This window comes from Mobula hypostoma, chromosome 3 (genome assembly GCF_963921235.1).
Source record: "Mobula hypostoma chromosome 3, sMobHyp1.1, whole genome shotgun sequence".
NCBI classification, from domain to species: Eukaryota; Metazoa; Chordata; class Chondrichthyes; order Myliobatiformes; family Myliobatidae; genus Mobula; species Mobula hypostoma.
Window position 1 is genome coordinate 100,492,719 of NC_086099.1, and position 24,789 is coordinate 100,517,507.

Sequence of the window (24,789 nt, forward strand, 5' to 3'; positions counted from 1 at the left end):
TAGCAGGCAAGAAATAATCTTATTTTGTTGAAAAGCTACAACATTCCAGTACTCCCCAGTTGCTGCTAATCATTTTCATTCAATAAGGATAAAATAGCTCTACCTTTCTCCAGTAGGCTATGCCGTTAAAGCAAAATAAATACATAATTATATAATTAAAATAAGAGAAACAGAAGATAGATGTGAATGAAGTCTATGAAGTTTATTTCTTTTTCCCACAGCTTTTACAATTGGTTAAACATCCCTTTGAGTGACAACAATTACATGTACACAAGGGATCATTCTTTCAGTTTTCAAAGATGCTCAAGTTTTTCTTCTTGTGATGTGGTCATAGATGACTACTTGAACATAAAGTTCTGTTTCAATTAAGTTTCGAGTGGTGTTATCCCCAGGAATTCCCTGCCAAAAAAACAAGGAAATACAGGTTAAAATGCATGGTACGAGTTAATATTTTAAATATTAACTTGTCTTTGACGCAAAAGTCTTTTTATCAATGTGTTTGCTGATTGCTGTCAAAAGGACACAGATAGGGATCAGAAATTCTTTAATAGAACTCAAGGTTGTATGCAGATTTCATAGAAAACTCTGCTTGCATCAGTTCTGTCTTTTTGCAGGTAAATAGTTACTAAACCAATTCTGAACATGCAATAAAGCATTGGTCTTCATCCCAGTAATTGGTGTTCTATCTTTAGGCATATTTCTAAGAACTGTCAGAACAAAATGTTACCCTGGCTTCAATGACCCTTCCCCTTTAACTCTGTGTGTCTTTCCCACATCATACAACTTGAACAGAATGCTGCCTTATGATGACAGACCAGAGGAAGTCAAAAATACTGCAGATGCTGGAAGTCCAAAATAGAATATAAAATGCTGGAAATGCACAACGGATCAGGTTACATCTGTGGTAAGAGAAAAAGAGTTAATGTCTTGGGTTGAAGACCCATCATCAGAACTGGTAAAGAGATAAAAGAAAGTCACTAAGCTGCAGAGAGGGGTTAAACCAGGTTTGCCATGTGGACAAGATGCAAACAAGGTTATTTGATGAGTGAGTGAACGGAAACAGTTAGGGAGTGAATACATAGACAGAAGAATATACTGTAGACAAATAATGTAAGAGCTGTGAATGCAGAAGAAGAGGATAATCTCAACACTTCAGGCTGGGGACCTCATCCACTTCCAGAGGAGAAAAAGAAAGAAAGAAAGGTAAAAAAATAAATAAGCTAGGCCAATATCATGGATGTATCAGATGTATGTTTGAAACAGATAGAGAATTCAAGCTACTAAAAGATGTAGGATTCAGTATTGAGTCCAGAAAGCTGCAGTGTACAAGGACAGAAGATGAAATGCTGTTTCTTATGCTTGTATTGGGTCTCATTTTAATAGCATAGGAGTCCTTTCACCTCTTCCCTTTTCACCACCCCAGCATCCAGAAAGTCTTTCCAGCTGAAGCACTAATTCACTTGCACCTCTTCTGATCTAGTGTACTGCTCTCGGGTGTTTACAATGTAGTATCCTCCACGTTAGATTGAATAACTGTTTTGAAGAACAACTCTATTCAGAGCAAAGAGCTGTACCTGAACTTTCTAGTGCTTGCAATTTTAATACTTCACCCCATTCCCACCTTTGACCTTTCTGTCTTTGGCATTCTGAGCAATGAAGCCCAATACAAGCTCAAGGAACAACACCTCTTCTTCTGGCTGGACATGGTGCAGCCTTCTGGTCTCAATAGTGAATTCTATGACTTCAGGGTACTTGATTTCTCTGTCTGTATCAGTTGTCCATCTATGATATTGGTCGATCTTTCTATCCTACTTTCTTTCTTCTTTTTTCCCTCCTTGGAAGTGGGTGACATGCCCAGACTGACTTGATAGGCATATCAATCTGCTCTGCCATTCACAGCTCCTACATTCTTTGGTCTACGCTCTCACTCCCTCACTGGTACCATTCACTCATTTATCAAATACCTTTATTGACGTTCTTCCCGCGGTCATCCCAGTTTTACCCAATCTGCTAACCTCCTCCAACACTCCTCCTTGCAATATTATCTCTCATTCTCTTCCCATAGATGTGGCCTTACTTGCTGTATCTTTCAGCATTTATTTTAGAACTATTTGATGTTCTAAATGCAAATTCTCACAATCAGTGTATCAAGTCAACTTAAAGTGATGTACCATGTAGATCATAGTTTACCCAAATTTCAGATAAACTAACTTAACTAATAAGCAACACAGTTAACAACATCAGCTGATTTTTCATTCCTGATCATAGAAGTTAAAACGTCTTTCTTCTCTATGTTAGGACATATTCTGGAGTTAGGGTATAAAACAAATGTTAAATTCAACGGCAGTCATTCTTCAGACATGAACATGGATTGTAGATTCAATTTAAAATGCAGCCCTGATCAATAGTTTTCCTGGAGCTGTGGACACCAGATGATTGAAAACCAAACAATGCTGATTAACATTGATCTTGGGTGTCCTGAGTGTGGGTACAAAGAAGTGGGTATGTGAAAAATATATGTAATTAAAAGGAAGCATTGTAACTATAGAATTGTCCTGCTGTTACCGTTGATCTTTAGCATATAAAATGTCATGTAATATTGAGTTGAACAGACCTCTTCCTCCAATAGAGTCTCAATATGATGCCTGCTGCTCATTTTTGTTGAATAAAACACTTCTGTATCCACTATCTTCAGAGTGTTTCTAAAGTGACTTTACTCGTGTTACAACACTGACATGCACCTGCTGCAACCACACTCAGGCTGAAAGTGTGTAGCACCAGAACTACCAATGGGCATTAATGCCAGCAACATCTCTGTCAGGGACTTTGTGAATTTAGTTCTCACTGAAAGATAATATTTTTCTCCTTCAAAGGGCTGAAGGATCTTAAATTGAGGGAGCTTCAGCAGTAATAAATTTCTAACTATAGCATAGAACTGCTGTAATTTTGTCAGCTCACTCTCAACTTCACTCCATTGCAAACAATTCTTTGTCACAATTTGCTGTTACAAGCTGGACAAATAACAACAGGTTTTATTGGAGTTGAGATATATCAAATTGTGAGTCATGCAATTCAGAGGAGAGGCTGTATGTATAAATTATTTTTAGTGGTGTATATCCAGCCAGAACTCAACTGGAAGTCTTTTCTAGTCTTTGTTGAAAAGCTGAATATTGCTGGTTATTGTTGAAAATACCTCAGGGACTGAGCATTCTTCATATTTGTGTGCAGCAAACTATAACTACTGCCAAATAGTATGGACCATCACATAATGCAGCCAAAAACAGCTGCTTTCAGAATGATAATTATAGTAGTAATTGGAAGAAAAAAATACATTGTCATGGTGAGATTCTTCTGAGGTTAGAGCTGTGGTACAATGAAGGAACACATTTTACTACATGTAGGAAATTTATTAAAGAAGGACATGTTAAAAATTTTGTTTCACATGGTAACCAAAACAAATTTCTCCTGTGTACTGACAACTATTTTGTTTCAGGCTGCACTGCATTTGACTGTCATTCAGACAGTGATCCCACCCTCCCCCACAAAAAAGTGGTCTCATTCTCTATCACTGACATTCCTCACCTTGAGAATTACAAGAAATATATTTTTAAATATTCATAAATAATTGTAAAAAGAATTAAGCATGCTTCTTGTTAACCCAGGATCTATGGAACCAGATCATTTTCAAGCTCAAAATATTTTGTTAAATAACTTTCATTTTGGAGAACATTTCTGTTTATTTTCATTCCTTATCTTGTCACCTTGTTGACAGCATGTCTGGACATCAACCTTTACAGTTAGATATTAATACATGTTTGTGTAGCTGAATCATTATGCTGTCAGTAATTGCTGGAGCTAAAATTGTAATGAAGCTCCATGTCAACTCCCAAGAGTTCCCTTTCTTTTGGAACTCCCCTTGCCTTATTTAAATCAGAAAGCAAAAATAAACTCCTCATCCTTGAATTCTCAGTACCAAAAAATTGTAATCTTGTTTACTTCTTTCTTTGATGTGGATATGAGTGTTCAAGTGCTTTATGGTATTTTCAACTTCAGAATAGAAAGGAGGTCAAGGCTAATGGGGGAGATCAGCAAGAGACAACAAAACTGACCAACCTTTGGGTCCACATTTATTACTTTCCGATCTCTTTTGTTTTTGAAAAGGAGTCCAGAAGCATTGTCTGTGATCACCTGATAATATAGGCTGGAATTGGATGTGGAGTTCTGGGTGTCCCAGTTGTAGAAGCTGCCATAAAATAAATAGAAACAATTGTGTTGAGTTATTCATTCAAGTACACTTTTCTAACTATGTGGAATTCGGAGAGCAAGCAGATTTCCTATTCAAGATTTAATTTAAACACAGGTGCTCTCATCCAGGCAGTCCAAGTAACTCCCAGAAGAGAAAATTAAAGAAAAAACTGCAGATACTGGAGATCCAAAATGAGATTTCTAGGAAAACTCAATGTGTTAGGCAGCACCTGTGGATAAACAAACCAAATTTAGATTTTAGGATATGGACCTTTTGTCAATGTTTACACATTACTGTTTCAGACTCCCTGAACTCTCCATTTAACCACCTTATATGAAAGAAGAGAAAGAGAGTTAGTGGCAATGAAAAACCACCCAGTTCTTTGTTACAGCTATTTCAATACAAAATTTAAAGGCATAAGAGTCCTCCGGTTTTAAGGATCAATTGCACTCTTGTCTAAGACAGTGATTTATACTTGTTGATTTAAATCTTATTTTGTGTTGTTCTGCTCCAAAGTAGTTGCAAATATGAAAAAATATGTTGTACATTGTTAGTACAGCCTTGGTTCCCGGGCATTTGTGAAAATAAAGTCAATTCTCTATCAATACCCTTGGTGCCATTGGATTTATAAGTTTTCACTCTTACTGTACATTCCTGGATGGAACAGCCAGGATAAAAATAAAATAAAGAAATGAAAACTGTAAACATCAAGAGAATAAGGAATAATAGAAAAGTTCATTAATATCTCAGTTACTTCACAATAAAGAAGGGGATATCCGTTCTTTTACATATGTTCTGCAATAAGCTAGATTATGTTTATTTTGGTTGTTCATAACTAAAAATGCATTGTTGACTCCAGTCAACAACAAGGTTCTCAGTATACTTCTTTGAGGCAATTGATGGGTGAATTACAATGGCAGGTTTGCAGTATTCGTCTTGACTTTAAAGATTTATTTTTCTAGGAGATACTCAGCCAATATGGTAATGTGTTTAATATTGCAGTAATATTTGAGCAATGTTGTAAATATATTGGGTGATTAAGCTATACGGTGGCATGCAAAAGTTGGGCACCCCTGGTCAAAATTTCTATTACTGTGAATAGCTAAGTGAGTAAAAGATGAGCTGATTTCCAAAAGGCATGAAGTTAAAGATGACACATTTCTTTAATATTTTAAGCAAGAAAACTTTTTTATTTCCATCTTTTACAATTTCAAAATAACAGAAAAGGAAAAGGACCTGAAGCAAAAGTTTGGGCACACTGCATGTCAATACTTAGTAACACCCACTTTGGCAAGTATCACAGCTTGTACACGCTTTTTGTACCCAGCTAAGAGTCTATCAGTTTTTGTTTGGGAGATTTTTGCCCATTCTTCCTTGGAAAGGGCTTCTAGTTCTGTGAGATTCTTGGGCCATCTTGCATGCACTGCTCTTTTGAGGTCTATCCACAGATTCTTGATGATGTTTAGGTCAGGGGACTTTGAGGGCCATGGCAAAACCTTCAGCTTGTGCCTCTTGAGGTAGTCCATTGTGGATTTTGAGGTGTATTTAGGTTCATTATCCTGTTGTAGAAGCCATCCTCTTCTCATCTTCAGCTTTTTTACAAATTGTGTGATGTTTGCTTCCAGAATTTGCTGGTATTTAATTGAATTTATTCTTCCCTCTACCAGTAAATGTTCCCCGTGCCACTGGCTGCAACACAAGCCCAAAGCATGATTGATCCACACCGGTGCTTAACAGTTGGAGAGGTGTTCTTTTCATGAAATTCTGCACCCTTTTTTCTCCAAACATACCTTTGCTCATTGCAGCCAAAAAGTTCTATTTTAACTTCATCAGTCCCCAGGACTTGTTTCCAAAATGCATCAGGCTTGTTTAGACGTTCCTTTGAACCTTTTGAATAGAACTTGAATAGAAATACAACAATCAAGAAGCTACATTGATCTTGTTTGTGGTAAAAATAGAAGGACTAGCATCATAGGGGTGTGATTGGCTGGGACAACTACAATTTGATTGGCAATCCATCCACAAATTGCCTGCCACATCCCCATGTAACAAAGCCAGCTGAAAGCAAATTAAGAAAGGTACTAGATGATGCCACAGCAGTCTTCAAGGATGGTACTAGAAAACTCAAATATATCAAGGGTAAAATAATATTAAGAGAAGATGCCACACCTAAATTTTACGAAGCATATCTGGTTCCAAATACCATCCATGATAAAGTAGCCAGTGAGCTAGATCATATGGAGGCTGAAGGAATTCTTTCCAAGGTTGAGTGGAACCTAAAGGCAATGCCAGTAGTTCCAGTAGCCAAGGCAAATAGGTCTGTCAGGATCTGTGGTGAATTTAAGGTCACCATCAACCCAGCACTAACAGTAGCTCAATACCCTCTGCCCAGGACAAAGAATATCTTTCCAATTTAAATATATATATATGCATATATAGAGGGAGGATTGTAGGGTATTTAATATTTCAGTAATATTTGAGCAATATTGTAAATATATTGTTTGTTTAAGTATTTGTTTTTTTACATAATTCATTACAGTTTATAGGTAAGAAGCACATGTCATTATGCCACTACTCCTCACGAAAAGTAAAGCAAGTCCATGAGTATCCCTGGAATCCCTTATTTTTCTTTCAATTCATTTCTGGAGTTACAAAACATAACAGACTTTGATCGTTCTTTATCTCAAGCCTAATCAACAATTTCAGAGAAGCTGAAGTTCTTCATCTGTAGCTGTGTGGAGAGGAATTCAGTTGCTCTTAAGGTCTTTGTTGTTGGGTAGTGACATTGAACAGCTGCAACAGCAATAATACGGCAGTGAACTTGGATGAAGGCAGACAGGTTCTTTAATCCAAGTTCAGTGTCGGATGCTCTATGCTTTCTGCTTTTAACGTGTTTATGTTTTGGTGCGAGACAATGCCTGGCAGACGTGACTAAAAATCTCACACCTAGGATTTGTACATTTTGACAGCTCTGGGCTCCAGGAATAAATCAGTGGTCAGGTTCTTGACAAGTCTGATGGTTTAAAAATGAGTGGCCAAAGCTACTTTGTGAAGAAATTAATACAGAATCTAATTAGAGGTGTCTGCATCTTATTCAAATCTGGCCTCAAAATAACTCTTCCATTCTGTGCTTCACCAACAGCTTAAACTTAGTGCGTATTTTGCTGAGTGCTTATAGTTTGGGCTTTGGCCATAACAAATGTTTTTTTTGCCAACTGAGTAATGCACCCCCACCAATTTTATAAAGATTTGGTTTTTATTGCCTAGAGGAAACGTTAGATGAATTAAAAGTTTTTGGAACCATCTATTTTATTATGCTCAAAGTCCAGCTGAATTCACAATCACATCTGGTGATGGAATATAGTGAGTGAGATGACAACTGTTGTTCCCTCACATTGCTGTTCTTCTTTGCAGTAGATACGATATATCAAAGACAACCTTCTGGATATGAACTATCATTCCATCTTGTTACACAAAAATTGCCTGTGACCTAGGTTTTTAATATATATAATATACGATATAGTTTAACAACTTGAAAAAATGCTGGAATTTGTTTTATAAAATGGCCAACAGCATTGTGAGATTAATATCAAATCCCAAATGGTACACTAATGTGCTTTAGCAAAGAAAATCTTCTATCATTATCCACGCTGACCTAGATATAACTAACTCTGTTCCCACATCAAGATGATGAACACATAATTATTTCAAAGGTGATAGGTATTTATTCATAAAAATATTACAAATATAATATGACCCGCTGTTGGTCGAGTAGGGGGCTCACTGCCCTTCATTTTGGTAACTAATGACGAGCAGCAGTTATAATTCTGCTAATGAGGTCTGTAGTATGTGAATAACTCAAAAAAATAGGATCCTTATTGAGACTATTCTCTTGTCTTGATCTGTTGAGTCAGTTTTACAGATAAAAGGAGCATATGAGGCATTTAATAAAGATAATGAATGAGGAGAAAAACTGTGTCCACTAACAGTAAGAGAAGCAGAGATAGATTTAAGGTAATGTTCTATATAATCCTTTTTTTTTAAATTACAAGACTACAGTGAGAATAACAATGAGGCTATTAAACTTGTCTTTAAAATAGGCAATGACAGAAATTTATGGAAAGCATAGAAACAATTAAATGCAGAAGTTCAGAAATTGTTATTGGACATAGCTGATTTCTCCAGTGTTGCTCTGTTGCAGGCCTTACAATTGAAGTAATCACAGAAGCATTAACTTTCCAAACCTAGTCAATAGTAAAGGATATGTTCAGCTTTTGAAGGGTTTCACAAGCACACCAGTACATGTACAAGTATAGTCATGCACCTTAAGACTTTAATTTTCATTTTGTAGAGTATTTAAACATAATTTAAATTGTGTGTGTTTGATTGAGGATACCTCAGAGTGATTTGTTGAAGGCCCACATTGACTGACACCCAATAGAGAGCACATGATGGAATGGACAGCTAGTCAGGATTTTCCACCATTGAGAAACTGCCAGTGAAGTGAATGGAAAACGTGCGCAGTTGAGAGAAATATGGAGGGTGTTGTATTGCTAAAGACAAACAGTGAAATAAAAACAGATGTACACACACGTGAAACTTCCAGAATCTGATCTTCTATCCTCATAGCTTTATTTAATTGTTAGATTGAAATATTTCCCTTTTAGATACCATTTTGCCTTCAGTTTTGACAATAAATAAAGTAGGTTATGAAAATGTTTTATTTTGGAAACACAGAGCAATTCCAGAGTAAACTTGAACAAACAAATATTACTTGACAGTTGCGGCAGGGCTTGAATACTATCACTTCTTATAAAGTTAAACCAAGCGACACAGGCAACAACAGGGTTTCGCTCCAGGTGAGCTTAATGCCTTTTCTGCTTGCTTTGACTGTTAAAACCAGCCCCCAATGATCCTGTGATTTCAGTCTCTGAGGCCAACATGCGAGTATCCTTCAGGAGGGTGAATCCACGAAAAGCATGTGCCCCAGACAGGGTATCTGGCCAAATTCTAAAGACCTGAGCTGATCAACTGGCTGGAGTGTTCACTGAGATCTTCGGCATTTTGAGGTACACACCTGATTCAAGCAGGCTTCATTTATAGCGTTGCCTAAGAAGCACGTGGTGACCTGCCTCAGCGACAATAATCCAGTAGCATTTACATCCACCTTTGAGAGGTTGGTGATGAAAAATATTGAATAGTGCCTGAAAAGTGACTTGAATCTGTTCCATTTTGCCTACCAGAGCACCAGGTCAGATAAGATTTCGTTTCGTTGGCTCTTCACTCAACCCTGGACAGCAAAGATGCATATATCAGGAATTTATTGACTACAGCTCAGAATTCAATACCAACATCCCCTAAAAGCTAATCAATAAGCTCCAGGACCTTGGCCTCAATACCTCCTTGTGCAATTGGATGCTCAATTTCCTCACTTACACAACCCTGTCAGTTTGGATTGGCAACAACATCTCCTCCACAATCGCTATCAGTACAGCTGCACCACAAGGCTGTGTGCTTTGCCCCCTGCACTACTCGCTTCATACTTACAACAATGTGGCTAAGCACATCTCCAATGCCATTTTCAAGTTTGCTGATGACACCGCTGTTGGACGTTCAGAGGTGAAGAGGGTCAGCAACTTTAAATTCCTTGGTGCTATTATCTTCGAGGACCTGTCCTGGGCCCAGCATGCAAGTACAATTATGACCAAAGCATGGCAGCATCTCTACTTCCTTAGGAGTTTGTGAAGATTTACATGACATCCAAAACTTTGACAAACTTGTATAGATGTGTAGTGGAGTGTATATTGACTGGCTGCATCACAAGCTGGTATGCAAACACCAATGGCCTTGAATGGAAATTCCTACAAAAAAGTAGTGGATACAGCCCAGCCCATCATGGGGAAAGCCCTCCTCACCATTGAACACATCTACACGTAATGCTGCACATGAAAGCAGCATCTATCATCAGGAACTTAGATTAGATTATGAGAACACTCAGTCCTCTTTTATTGTCATTTAGAAATGCATACATGCATTAGGAAATGATATAATGTTTCTCCGGCATGATATCACAGAAAACAAGACAGACCAAAGACTAACACTGACAGAACTACATAATTATAACATATAGTTACAGCAGTGCAAGCAATACCATAATTTGATGAAGAACAGTCCATAGGCACAGTAAAAAAAATCTCAAAGTCCCCGAATTGATCGACTCCCGAGTCCCCGATAGCAGCGGCAAAAGGGAGAAACTCCCTGCCATAAACCTCCAGGCACCGACAACTTGCTGATACTTTGGAAGCAGCTGACCCCAGCCGACCCTGAGTCCATACGTCCGAAAACTCCAAGCTTCTGAGCAGCCTCTCCAATACAGCATCCCGAGCGCCATCCTCTGCTGAGCGCCTTTGACCTCTCCCCAGCCATTGAAACACGCAAAGCCGAGGTTTTCAAGGCCTTCAGCTCCAAAGATTCCGGTTACCACACAGTAGCAGCGATAGCAAAGCAGACATTTCAGAAGTTTTCCAGATGTTCTGCTATGCACTCACGTCTGTCTCCATCAAATCAGAATTATGCATGGTCCCCTACTTGACAGATAACAGATATTCATCACCGGAGAGGCTACGCCGCCATCTTCCCCACCCGGGTCACGCTCTCCTCCTGCTGCTGCCATCAGGAAGAAGTCACAGGAGCCCTAGGTCTCACACCACCAGCTTCACGAACAGTTATAACTCCACAACCATCAGCCTGTTGGTCCAAAGGGAATAGCTTCACTCAGCTTCACTGGTCCCATCACTGAAATGTTTCCATAACCTTTGTCTACAATGAGTAAGAATTTCAGGTTGTATAATAAATTGAACCATTGAACTCACTTTCAAGGATTCTTCATCTCATGTTCTCAATATTTGTTGGTTATTTATTTATTATTTCTTTCTTTTTGTATTTACACAGTTTGTTGTCTTTTGCACATTGGATGATCAACCAAGTTGTGTGGTTTTTCATTGATCCTGTTATGGTCATTATTTTATGGATTTATTGAGTATGCCTGGAAGAAAATGAATCTCAGGGTTGTATATGGTGACATATAGTACAGGTAGTTTGATAATAAATGTACTTTGAACTTTGAAAATGGAACAACTAAAGATTCCTGTTGAATTGTGGCAGCCACATGATAATGAGAAGAATGTTGTACATTGAAAGCTTTAAAATTGCAGCATATTTTTTCTTTGAATCACAATTTTGCATCTGAACTTCATGCCTGGATCCGACAAAGAGCACATTGGGATTGTGTAGGAGCAACACACACAGATATGTGGAGGAACTCAGCAGGCCAGGCAGCAGCTATGCAAAAAAGTCTCGGCCTGAAACGTCAACTGTACTTTTTTTCCATCAATGCTGCCTGGCCTGCTGAGTTCCTTCAGCATCTTGTGTATGCTGCTTGGATTTCCAGCATCTGCTGATGTTCTCTTGTTTGGGATTGTGTAGAAAGTAGTTGAATGCTGTAGACTTCTTGTGGATGAGAAGTGAAAGTACTTGAGAACACTTCTCAGGTTGTAAGATGTTTAGCTATGACCTCTGAAAAGCCATCTGACGTGCAAGGTGGCAATGCTGGGCCAAACTTGAAGCACAGAGGATCCTCGACAGCTGTGGTAGGGCTTGAATGTTATTACAAAACCGAGCGAGATAAATGACACAAGGTTTCGCTCCCATGTGAGCTCAATGGCTTTTATGTTGGCTTTGACCAACAGAAAATGGAGGCACCTTCACAGACCCCAGCAGACCCTGAGGACCCTGTGATCTCTGTCCACGTGGCCAACATGCAAGCATCCTCAGGAGGATGTACCTGGCTGAGTACTGAAGACGTGCGCTAATCAACTGGCAGGAAGTGTTTATTCACATCGCCTAGGCAGTCTGAGATACCCACCTGCTTCAATCATACTGCTGCCTAAGAAGAACATGATAACCTGCCTCAGTGACTATCATGCACTACCACTTACACCCACTATGATGAAGTGCTTTGAGGGGTTGGCCTTGAAGTACATCAACTTCCGCCAGAGGAGTGACTTGGATATGTTCCATTTTGCCACCATCACAACAGGATACCAGATGCCATTTCCTTGGCTCTTCACTCAGCTCTGGAAAACCTGGACAATGAAGATGCATTCATCAGGATTCCCTTTATTGACTACAGCACAGCATTCAGCACTATCATCTCCTAAAAACAAATCACGAAGCACCAAATCCTTGGCCTTGATACCACCCTGTGCAACTGAATCCTCAATTTTCTCACTTGAAGACACCAGTCTCTATGAATTGGCAACAACATCTCCTCCACAATCACATCAGCACAGGTACACCACAAGGCCTTATTGCTTAGCCCCCTGCTCTACGCACTTTATATATGTGCTTTTGTAGTTGAGCACAGCTCCAATGCCATATTTAAGTTCCCTGATATGGTTGTGGTTGGACTCAAATTGGAATATAGGAAGAAGGTTGAAAATCTAGTTTAATGGTGACACAACAGCAACCTCTCACTCAGCATCAGCAAAACCAAAGGGCTGATTATTGACTATAGGAGGAAGAAGCCAGAGATGCATGAGCCAGTCTTTATTAGGGAATCGGAGGTGGAGAGAGTCAGTTTAACTTTCCTGATGTTACCATAATCAGAAAGTCTATCTTGTTGCAAGCATGTAGGTGCCATCACAAAGAAGGCATTACAGTGTCTCTAAATTATTTGATGTTTCTGTAGGTCCACCATGTCATCTAAACCTTTGACAAACTTCTACAGATTCACACTGGAGAGTATCCAGACCTGTTCCATCAAAGCCCAGTACGGAAGCACCAATGCCCATGAACAGAAAAGCCGACAAACTGTGGTGGATACAGCCCAGTCTATCACAAGCAAAGCCCTTGCCATCATTGAACACATTAACATGGAGAGCTGACACAAGAAAGTAGAATGCATCATCAAGGAACCTTGCCATGTAGGCCATGCTCTCTTCTCACTACTACCATTGGGCAAGAGGTACAGGAGCCCTTAGGTTCCACACCACTACATTCAGGGACAGTTATTACCCTACGTCAGGCTCATGAATCACTTAACTCAACACTGAACTAACTCCACAACCTATGGACTCACTTTCAAGGAGTCTACAACTCCTGTTCTCAGTATTATTTATTTACTTCTTTATTATTTGCACGATTTGTCTTCTTTTGCACATTATTTGTTTAAAAGTCTTTGCTTATGTGAAGTTTTTCATAAATTATATTGTATTTCTTTATTTTCCTGTAAATGCTTGCAAGAAAATGAATATCAAGGTAGTATATAGTGACACACCGTATACCTATTTTAATAATAAATTTACTTTGACTTCTTTCTGTTTAATTTCTGATTCTCCAGTGTGTGATATCCTTGCCTTTCATAGTGGCTCCTTTGTGCTTTTGACGATATTGGGCAGGATTTTCCACTGTGGTGCTTGGAACAGAAACCACTGTCTTCACAGAGTACACAGATAATAGGCCCACCCAATTTCCTGTTTAATTGTTTATATAACCAGAAAATTGTATGAGCTCCATGTTTGCATACTGTCCTCCCTGCCGTTTTTCTTCTGTACTCTGCCCAAACACCCAAGTTTCAGGAGGAAAATTCCCATGCCTACCCAGAGCAAAAGACAAACCGCTAGGGAAACTCAGCAGGTCAAGCACATCTGTGGGGGAGAAGAAGTGTAAACATTTTGGGTCAAGACCAAATACTCAGTGTTCATAGCATGAATCAAATTTGTGTTTAATTAATTTGCAATATGCTGACATTACTGGACTGCAGTCAAAGAAACTATAGTTGGCTTTTCATTTCCTAAGCCATTCGCACTTAAATGTTTGAGATCAACTAGCTCAGCATACAATCCAGGAAACCTTCTCCATATAACACAGTTCCACCACCTTCTTACACTTATTGTTCCATGATTCCGGCTTTGAATAAAACAATTCCTTTCCACAGCAAATGTGGGATTTCATTAAAACATTTAAGAAACTTCCAGCAGTTATTACAAGTCTAGTTATAAATCAGAATGGAAGCTGGATGGACAGAGACTTGAGCTTACTGTCACAGTGGTCTGCGTGGCTCAAGGAATTTAATTACCTAATTTATTTGACTAATTGGACGAAAGGTGTTTGTACAATCAGCCAATGGAGGAAGTGGTTAGTTCAATGGAATTCTGTGTTTGAATAAGTTGTGCAGTTCTTTTGAGAATGTTTAAACCTTCAGTATAACTGCTACTGAGACAAAGAACATGATATTCTGATGTTCTTACTTTTCAGACTGCCTTTGTCAAATTTGCCCTTGGTATTTGTGACGCTCCATGATGCTGCCTGACCTACCATTTCAGCATTTTCTGCTTTCACTTCAGATTTCCAACATATACAACACTTTGCTTTTTGTCACTGCATGACACCTAGTTACAAGAGGGCTAAACTTGCCTTTACTCTTGCTTTCATAGCATATCTTACTGCAATCAAAAAATCCACATGGGGTTTTCAAACCAGTGAAGCTAACATTTCAGTCATTTGGTTGGCATTTGCAGATGGCCATGAGTAAATCTGAGCAGGGAATTGGATGCTGTGAAAGAGGATTCATTGCTTTGGGAATAAATGTGTAGCAGCATTTTCTGTTTTGGTCTGTAAACTCCAGGGTGCAATCAGTCAATGTGTAAGCTTTTGTTTATAAAGAAAAACTCCTGTGCACCAAATGATTACTGTAACCAGGAATGGATGATCTATGCAAATATGGACTGGCATGCTGTGTTAGGCACTGGAAAGTCTTTAGCAACGAAAGTACAGGATCTTCAGAATTCTCTGTTGAAAACAGTCTGTGGCTTTGATGTCTGTCACATATATAGAACTCTGCAAGGAACTTTGGGCTAAAATAACACAATAACATATGTTTGTCATCGGCAGCTGTTTGCATCAAAGGTCCATTATTGACAAATTTTGAAACCATTAACACCACACTTCAGCAAAGTTGTAATGTGGTTTAAGGAAGTTTGGAGATTGAAATTATTAAACTCCTGACATCATATTCCACATGTTGTCTCCAGGTGTAACTTTCTCTTTGAATAGTGATGGGGTCTAGTTCACATACTTGTGTGTGGTTTATTTTAACTCTCTCCCTACCCTGGAGTTCTGATTTCTCTGAAGACTTGATTTTTAATTTAAGTTTTGGAACATTGTAATTTTTAAAAATGGTGAAATTTATCTGCATTGGTTACCAGAGGAGCAATTTTGACTTAAACAATCCTTTGGAGAGAGGTCTAAATGTGAGTATATGGAAATGCAGTTAAATCAAGTCAGCCATGATCTTTTAAATGGAGGAGCAAGAGCCTGGATAACCTACGCCAGATCCTAATTTATACAGCACGTGCTTGCATTTTATAACCTTTTCCCCAATCTTCCATGAAAGTTTTATTTCATGCTATGGTTGGTTTACTCTTAAGTACCTTGTCCAGGTGTCTATTTTCTATTTTCAAACTTTAAAGTTTGTGTAATAGTCTTATCTTGGGGAAAAGATAGAACTGAATCCAATGTTCACAGATATAATTGAACAAGGCCGTTGTACAATCATTAGGATAGTTATCCTCTTACCTTACAATGACTGTACTATCCCTCTCCAAAAATGGGTGGCTTTGATTCAGTTACTAACAATCTTATCATTAGTTCATATGAAATCAGCAAACTTAAATGTATGAATCTCCTGTTCTGTGCTGGCTGCTTTATAAAATTTATCTTTTAGATGACTCATTGAGATTGTTTTTTATTTGCATATTCTCGAGAAAATGTAACAATTTCTTTTGCCATGTATTCTACACATGAAAAATATTTATAATATACATAAAATTACACTTAGTATTTGACCTTGAGTGGTTAAACATTTTACTCTAATGAGCTTAAGGAATTTCCAATATTTTCAATGAGAACTTTCCAGCCACTTTAGGCTTGGTATTTTGGTTGAAAATTGATGCATATAAGTGCAATATCAAGAAGTGCATCTGCAGAGGACAAATGTTTTAAAAAATCCTTGTTCCAAGTATAGAATCCCATTGTACCATTCCTTCTCATCAGAGAAAGTTCCTGATTTGATTTAAGCAGAAAATTCACCTCTGTTATTAATGTTTACACTGCTAACACACTGAATCTATCCTTTATCTAATTATGGCTACATAAAATAATCTGTCATTTTAACAAATTTTATTTGCTGTTGAAATATCTGAAGGGAAATGATTTGTATAAAAAAGGGTTTGAAGCTCTTTAAGAACACAATGGTCAGTCTTAAACTGAGTTGCAAAAGACCCATAGGGAAGGTGAAGAAATAAGTTCTGCACAAAGGCAAATGTTGTAAAAACATAGAAACGTAGAAAGTAGGTGCAGGAGTAGGCCATTCGGCCCTTCAAGCCTGCACCGCCATTCAGTATGATCATGGCTGATCATCCAACTCAGAACCCTGTACCAGCCTTCCCTCCATACCCCCGATCCCTTTAGCCATAAGGGCCATATCTAACTCCCTCTTAAATATAGCCAATGAACTGGCTTCAACTGTTTCCTGTGGCAGAGAATTCTACAGATTCACCACTCTGTGTGAAGAAGTTTTTCCCAATCTCGGTCCTAAAAGGCTTCCCCTTTATCCTCAAGCTGTGATCTGCAATGCATTGCTAAAAAAGGTACCAAGCACAATTCACTAATAATATTGACTAAAGAATTGTATGAATTCTTGAAAGGAAAATGTCCATGGCCATGAAGAAAGAGTGGAAGAACATTGTACCTAAGAAAAACAAGATAATGTGCCTTAACATCGACAGCTCAGTGGCTCTGACATCCACCATCATAAAGTCCTTTGAGAGGCTAGTCATAGCATGAACTAACTTCTGCCTCTTAGCAAACTCAATCCACTACAATTTACTAACTGCCCGAACAGGTTTTTAGTAAATGCCATCTCACTGGCCCTGTACTCATCCCTGGAGCATCTGGACAGCAGAAACTCCTATGTTATTAATTATTGATTACTTAACTGTTGAATACAATTACTTATTACTATAATTCCAGGCAAACTCATTACCTTGGTGTCAATAACCTCCCTCTGCAATTGGATCCTTGACTTCCTTTATCAAGAGACCACAAGCAGTAAGAACGGGCAGCAAGGCCTCTGCCACGATTATTCTCCACACTGGTGTCCCACAATGTTGCATCCTCAACTCCCTACTTTACTCCCTGTACACTAATGACTGTATGGCCTGACTCTGCTCTAAACCCACCTACAGTTTACAGGTGATACCACTGATGATATCTTCAGTAGCAATGAGTCAGAAAACAGAAAGGAGATGGACAGTTGAGCAACATAATATCATTGCAGCCACCCTTCCCTCAATATCAGCGAAACTAAATTCAGGAGAAGGGGTGGTACACATGTTCCTGTCTACATGAACATGTTAAGGTTAAGAGGGTTGAGAACTTCAGGTTCCTATGAGTGAACATCACCAATAGACTGTCCTGGTCCAAGCATGAAGATGCTATCGCCAAGAAAGCTCACCAGCACCTTAGGAGGGTAAAAAAAGTTGACAAATCCCTGTTCAACCACATCAATTTCTATTGGAGCTCCACAGAAAGCATAATACAGTATATGGTTGCATCACAGTTTGATATGGCAACTGTCTGCCGTGAATGCGAGAAACTGCAGAGTTCTGGACAAAGCTCATCACATCATGGAAACTAGCCTCCTCTCCATGGACACTATCCTAATTTTTCATTGTCTCAGCAAAGCAGCCAGCACCATCAAAGACCCCATTCAACCTGGACGTTCGCTCTTGAAGCAAAGGGGGTAACTTTGCTCAACTTCACTCGCCCAATCACTGAACTGTTTCTACAACCTTTGGACTCAACTTTCAAGGATTCTTCAACTTATGTTCTTGCCTTTAATTACTATTTTTCTCTTTCGTGTTTGCACATTTTGTTGTCCTTTCCACATTGGTCACGTCTGTTCTGTTGGGTGTGGTCTTTTATTAATTCTATTGTGTTTACTGTGTACTCCCACAAGAAAATGAATCTCATGGTTGTATATGGTGACATATAGAAACATAGAAACATAGAAAACCTACAGCACAATACAGGCCCTTCAGCCCACAATGCTGTGCTGAAGGTGTACTTACTTTAGAAATTACCTAGGGTTACCCATAGCCCTCTATACTTCTAAGTTCCATGTACCTATCCGGGAGACTCTTAAAAGACCCTATCATATCCACCTCCACCATTGTCGCCGGCAGTCCACTCCAAGCACTCACCACTCTCTGCGTAAAAAGCTTACCCCTGACATCTCTTCTGTACCTGCTTCCAAATACCTTAAAACTGTGCCCTCTCGTGCTAGCCATTTCAGCCCTGGGAGAAAAGCCTCTGACTATCCACATGATCAATGCCTCAAAGTATATGTACTTTGATAATAAATTTACTTTGGACTTTGAACTTTTCTCTTCTTCAATTGGGCAGGAGAGACAAAAACTTGAAAGCATGTAGCACCAGGCTCAGGGACAGCTTCTACCTTGGTGTTGTAAAGTGATTGAATGGTTCCCAAGAACAATAAAATTAACTCTTGACCTCACAATCTACCTCACTGTGACCCTGCATCTTATTGTTTATCTGCACTGAACCTTCTCGGTACCCGTTACTGTTCATTCTTCATCCTGTATTGTTTTAACTTGCTCTACCTGAATGCTCTGTGTAATGATTTGACATGTATGAACAGTATGCAGGGAAAGATTTTCTCACTAATTCCAATTAAATATCTAAAGAGTGCCAGCAAAGGCATGTTGCAACAAATGGCTTCTTACTGTGCTGCATCATTTTATAGTCAGTGTTTGGAGTAGAAGTACAATATCTTGAGGATTTTAATTCAGAAGAATTCAGAATATACATGAAAAAGCCCTTCTGTCGTGGATTGTGATTCAATTGCAATGCATTGTTAAGCCTTGAAGATTTGAAACCACATAATCGACACAAAGATTAGATTAAGCATATCAACTCTATCTTAGTTCAAACAGAATCTTAAGAACATGCATGGCAGTCATGGATTTTCTCAGTATTTCATCCCAGTCAAGAGATTCCTAAGGCAATTCTCATTATAATACATGTGTAAAAGGAAAAACCTAAAGATTTTTAAAATTAATGCCTGTATAGACCACACGGGTGCTTCCTTCAAGATGCAGCCAATTTTAAAGTCATTTCTTAATATGGCTTTCTCCATTGGTCAATTTTCATCCATTATGTTGAGGATGTGAATTTTAATCATTCATTTTCTTCGATTTATCTGGTTTTCTACTAACCAAAAATCATTTTGTATTAACTGCATATGAAATGTACACAAATACCACTTGCAAATCAAGACAAAAGATACGGGAATCAGGAGCAGGAACTAAATTTATGGAAGAACTTAGCAGGCCAGGCAGCATCTATGGGACGACAGGAATTATTAACCTCGGGATTGAGAGCAGAGAAGAAAGAGGAGTGAGAGTGGAAGTGGAATGGAATCAATTTATAATTTCGTCACTCTTCACTAGCGTGGTCTGACCTGCTGGGCACCTCCTCTTTATTCCAGCTAGCCTTCCTCACCAATCTCAAACCTGATGCTGGATCTTGACTTGCAATATTGACAATTCCTTTCCCTCTACTGGAGGAAAACAATGAGTTGAGCAGTAGCTTGGAGGAGGAAATAAATTGTTGAAGTTTCATCAGTAGTTTAGGGAGAGAGGATCAGCAGTGATCATATTGAATGATAAGGAAGGCTAAATTGCTTAGACATTCATCCTTACTTGACGTACACAGTATATTTTATGCACTGCAGTAATTCTAAATTAATGGGAAAACAATGACATTGAGATATCCTTGCTGTAAGAAATCATTATTATGGTTCTCACCCATTTAAAAATGCTAAAGTACAAGCCAGGTATTTATAACTGGCATCTGACTTCACAGCTTACAGCTTCTTGTGACACTTATATGTTGACTGTTGTGAAGAAGGTCTTTGGTGTTAAACTACAGCCGTCTATGTGTTCTATTTTCCTTCTTCATCTTTGTTTCCATCAAGAAACAAGGGGAAAAAGAACTATGTAAATGTTGCTGACTCTCTCATTCCATTTTCTGTCACTTTGGCAGTAAAGGTTGCTGACTGAGGAAATGTAATTTGCAAAAAGTATCTTGGATGTATTTCTGGCTGAGGTGATGTTTTTGATTCTCCTATATTACATGCCAATCGATAAGTGGAAGCCACCAAGGACCATAACATCTATTGAAAACTCTTGCCTCCTCCTGTCTTGCATTTAGGTATATTGATTTGCTCAAAGGATAGGACAAGAGCTACCCAGACCACCCCAGTTATTGCAAGCAAGTACTAGTTTCCATGGATGATTCCCCAGTGATCTTTAAACATGCAAACCTTCTGGCCAATGTTGGAGAACAGCAGCCAAATCTCTTGACCATGGCATTCACGACTGATGCTGACACCTACTTAGGTTGCAATTGTGGCCAAACTTTCTGCTTCATTTCTGAGAACAGGGCTCTGCCAATGGCCAAGCTGGCACTGGCACTGAGTGGGCAAGTGTTACTTGATAAAGATTTGGCCAATCAAGTTTGGCTCTACTGAGGCCTGGAACTGCACAGCACATATTTTCATTAACTATAATTAAATACATCAAAGAGGAATGGAATCAAACACTCTAATTAAATAGTTATGAACCACTGATAGATGAGATCTGGTACAAATAATTTACGTGTTCCATCTTGTCAAGAATTTCCTAGCAAACAGTGCCAATTTAAAGTGGCCACAATGCTGCTGTTATATGCAGCCCAAACCAAAAAAAACGCATAATCAGTGAAGACCTGATGAAATTAAACACTTTATGATTCAGGGCAACATATTATGGATGTAAATCTGTTAGATCTCCATTTGCATATGGTAAAGCCCTGAATAGTCGATAAATTGGATTTAGGCATGCAAGTTGTTAAATAATTGCAAAAGTTCCCAGTTATGTTGGACTTCATTGTGTAAAAAAAAACAAACACAGATAACAGCATTTTGACATACGCTGATCAAATTCTATCTGGCACATTGACACTGTTCCTCTCCACACCACCCCCATCCAAATTGTTTTCTATTCTTGATGATAAACAAATGTGCTGTCAGTTTGCAACAACATTTAAAGAACATGTGGAGCGGAAGAAGTGGTTATTGAGAATAGATGAAGTTTCGAGGGAATGTGTGAGATGAATGCAGTCGAAAGGACAGGGACAATCATTGAGAAAGAGGGGGGTGTGACAATGAGCTAGAACAGTCAGGATAGTAGTTGGTTAGGCCTGTATTCAATGGGATGTGGGCATTAGACATCAGGTGAAACCAAACTGGAAGTTGCAGGTCAGGCAGGATGAGAGAAGCATTTCCGTTGCAATCTGGAAGGGTTTAAGTTTTGGAAAAGTTTGGCTTAGTGCGCAAAAAGATACAAGGATGTAATCCACAGATCCAACTGCCTTATGGGTGCAGATATTGTCAGAAAGGTGAGGGAAAGGGAGAATGGAATCATATTCATGAGCAGATGCGAAGTAAAGAGTGATCCCAGATAGCTGGGATTTGATGCATGTTGGATAGGGAGAGGGACCGCATCCAGAAGGATTGGATATACAGTCAGCCCTCCGTATTCGCAGGAGATTGGTTCCGGGAGCCCCCGCAGATACCAAAATTCGTGGATGCTCAAGTCCCTTCTATAGAATGGCGTAGTATTTGCATATAACCTACACACATCCTCCCGTACACTTTAAATCATCTCTAGATTACTTATAATACCTAATACAATGTAAATGCTATGTAAATAGTTATTAGACTGTATTGTTTAGGGAATAATGACAAGAAAAAAAAGTCTGTACATGTTCAGTACAGACGCAACCATCGTAGCTCATCTGGGAACGCTGATGCTGCCTCAGCGAAAATAGCGTTCAGCGTTTGTTTTGCAGCGAGACGTTAGAGAGGCAGTGCGCACCCTGAGCAGCAAGAGTGGGCAAGAGCAAAAATCCTAGACTTCCTGACTGGGAGATCTCAGTCAGTCCGGATTGGGAGCAGCATCTCCAACACCATCACACTGAGCACGGGGGCCCTCCAGGGCTGTGTGCTCAGTCCACTGCTGTTCACTCTGCTGACCCACGACTGCGGAGCAATACACAGCTTGAACCGCATCAGCAGGTTCACCGATGACATGACCATGGTGAGTATCATCAGCAAGAACGATGAGTCAGCATACAGAGAGAAGGTGCAGCAGCTAATGGGCTGGTGCAGAGCCAACAACCTGTCTCTGAATGTGAACAAAACAAAAGAGATGGTTTTTGACGTCAGAAGAGCATAGAGCGACCACTCTCCACTGAACATTGACGGCTCCTCTGTTGAGATCATTAAGAGCACCAAATTTCTTGGTGTTCACCTGATGGAGAATCTCACCTGGTCCCTCAACACCAGCTCCATATCAAAGAAAGCCCAGCAGTGTCTCTACTTTCTGCGAAGGCTGAGAAAAGTCCATCTCCCACTCCCCCATCCTCACCACATTCTACAGAGGTTGTATTGAGAGCATCCTGAGCAGCTGCATCACTGCCTGGTTCGGGAATTGCACCGTCTCAGATCGCAAGACCCTGCAGCAGATAGTGAGGTCAGCTGAGAAGGTCAACGGGGTCTCTCTTCCCACCATTGCAGACATTTACACCACACGCTGCACCCGTAAAGCCAACAGCATTGTGAAGGACCCCACACACCCCTCATATAAACTCTTCTCCCTCCTGCCGTCTGGCAAAAGGCACCAAAGCATTCGGGCTCTCACGACCAGACTGTGCAACAGTTTCTTCCCCCAAGCCATCAGACTCCTTAATACCCAGAGTCCAGACTGACATCCACATCATTTATTATTATATTGTAATTTGTCCTCTACTGTGCCTATTGTCTTGTTTATTATTTATTGTACTGCCCTGCACTGTTTTGTGCACTTTATGTAGTCCTGTATAGGTCTGTAATCTAGTGTAGTTTTGTGTTGTTTTACGTAGTCTAGTGTAGCCTTGTGTTGTCTCACTTAGTCTAGTGTAATTTTGTGTTGTTTCATTTAGCACCATGGTCCTGGAGCAACGCTGTTTCATTTTACTGTGTACTGTACCAGCAGTTTATGGTCGAAATGACAATAAAAAGCGACTTGACCTGACCCTGCTATTTATTTATTTATTTTTCCACAAGTCTCTTGTCAAAGTTACAACTGACAACTGGAAGAACTGGGGAAAATTTTCAGTATGTAATATAAACAAAACAGATCAAATTGTCAGTGAAGAACATGTCTTATCCTCCAGAAATTTCATGGGTTTCCATTAGTTTTGGAGTAATTCAGCTTTTTTCCTTTTAACTGGGGATCCAGACCTCCAGTAGAAACAGAACAACCATAAATCTATAAGACCATAAGACCATAAGATATAGGAAAGAATTAGATCATTTGGCCCATCGAGTCTGCTCTGTCATTTCATCATATCTGGTCCATTTCCCTCTTAGCCCCAATCTCCCGCCTTCTCCCCATATCGCTTCATGCTTTGAGTAATCAAGAATCTACCAACCTCTGCCTTAAATGTACCCAATGACTTGGTCTCCACAGCTGCCTGTGACAATGAATTCCACAGACTCCTCACTCTTTGGCTAAAGAAATTCATCCTCATCTCCATTCTAAATGGATGTCCCTCTATTCTGAGGCAGTGTCCTCATTCTTAAAATCCCCTACCATCGGAATCATTTGCTCCATATCCACTCTATCTAGGCCTTTCAACATTTGATAGTTTTCAATGAGATCCCCCCTCATTCTTCTAAATTCCAGTGAGTGCAGGGCCAAAGCCATCAGATGCTCCTCATATGATAAGCCATTCAATCCCAGAAAAATTTTCGTGAACCTCCTTTGAACCCTCTCCTTTCTTAGATAAGGGGCCCACAGCTGCCCACAATGCTCCAAGTGGGGCCTCACCAGTGTCTTATAAAGCCTCAACATTATATCCTTGCTTTAATATATTGGTTCTCTCAAAATGAATGCTAACGTTGCATTTGCCTTCCTCATCACCAACACAACCTGCAAATTAACCTTCGGGGCATCAGGCACAAGGGCTCCCAAGACCCTTTACACTTCAGATCTTTGAAATTTCTCCCAATTTAGAAATAGTCTACACTTAGGTTTCTTTGACCAAGATGCATGACCATATACTTCTTGACACAGTATTCCATCTGCCACTTCTTTGTCCATTTCCTAATCGGCCAAAGTCTTTCTGTAGCCTCTCTGCTTACTCAACATTACCTGCCCCTCCACCTATCTTTCTACTGTCTGCAGACTTAGCCACAAAGCCTCAATTCCATCATCCAAATCATTGACATATAACATAAAAAGAAGTGGTCCCAACACACACCCCTGCGAAATACCACTAATCACCGGCAGCCAATCTGAACAAGCTCCCTTTAT

At 39.5% G+C, this 24,789-nt stretch overlaps 1 protein-coding gene across 1 annotated transcript in view; it reads right to left on the reverse strand.

Moving 5' to 3' along the window:
* Nucleotides 1–205: 205 nt before the first annotated feature.
* cfap299 (cilia and flagella associated protein 299) overlaps nucleotides 206–24,789 on the reverse strand; it is a 678,195-nt gene continuing 653,611 nt past the window's right edge. Inside the window, exons 5-6 of the mRNA XM_063042204.1 lie at nucleotides 4,114–4,243; nucleotides 206–399 (exon numbers count right to left, since the gene is read on the reverse strand). Of these exons, the coding sequence (XP_062898274.1) occupies nucleotides 304–399; nucleotides 4,114–4,243 (226 nt within the window). The 3' untranslated portion in view covers nucleotides 206–303. The remainder of the gene's footprint in view (nucleotides 400–4,113; nucleotides 4,244–24,789) is intronic.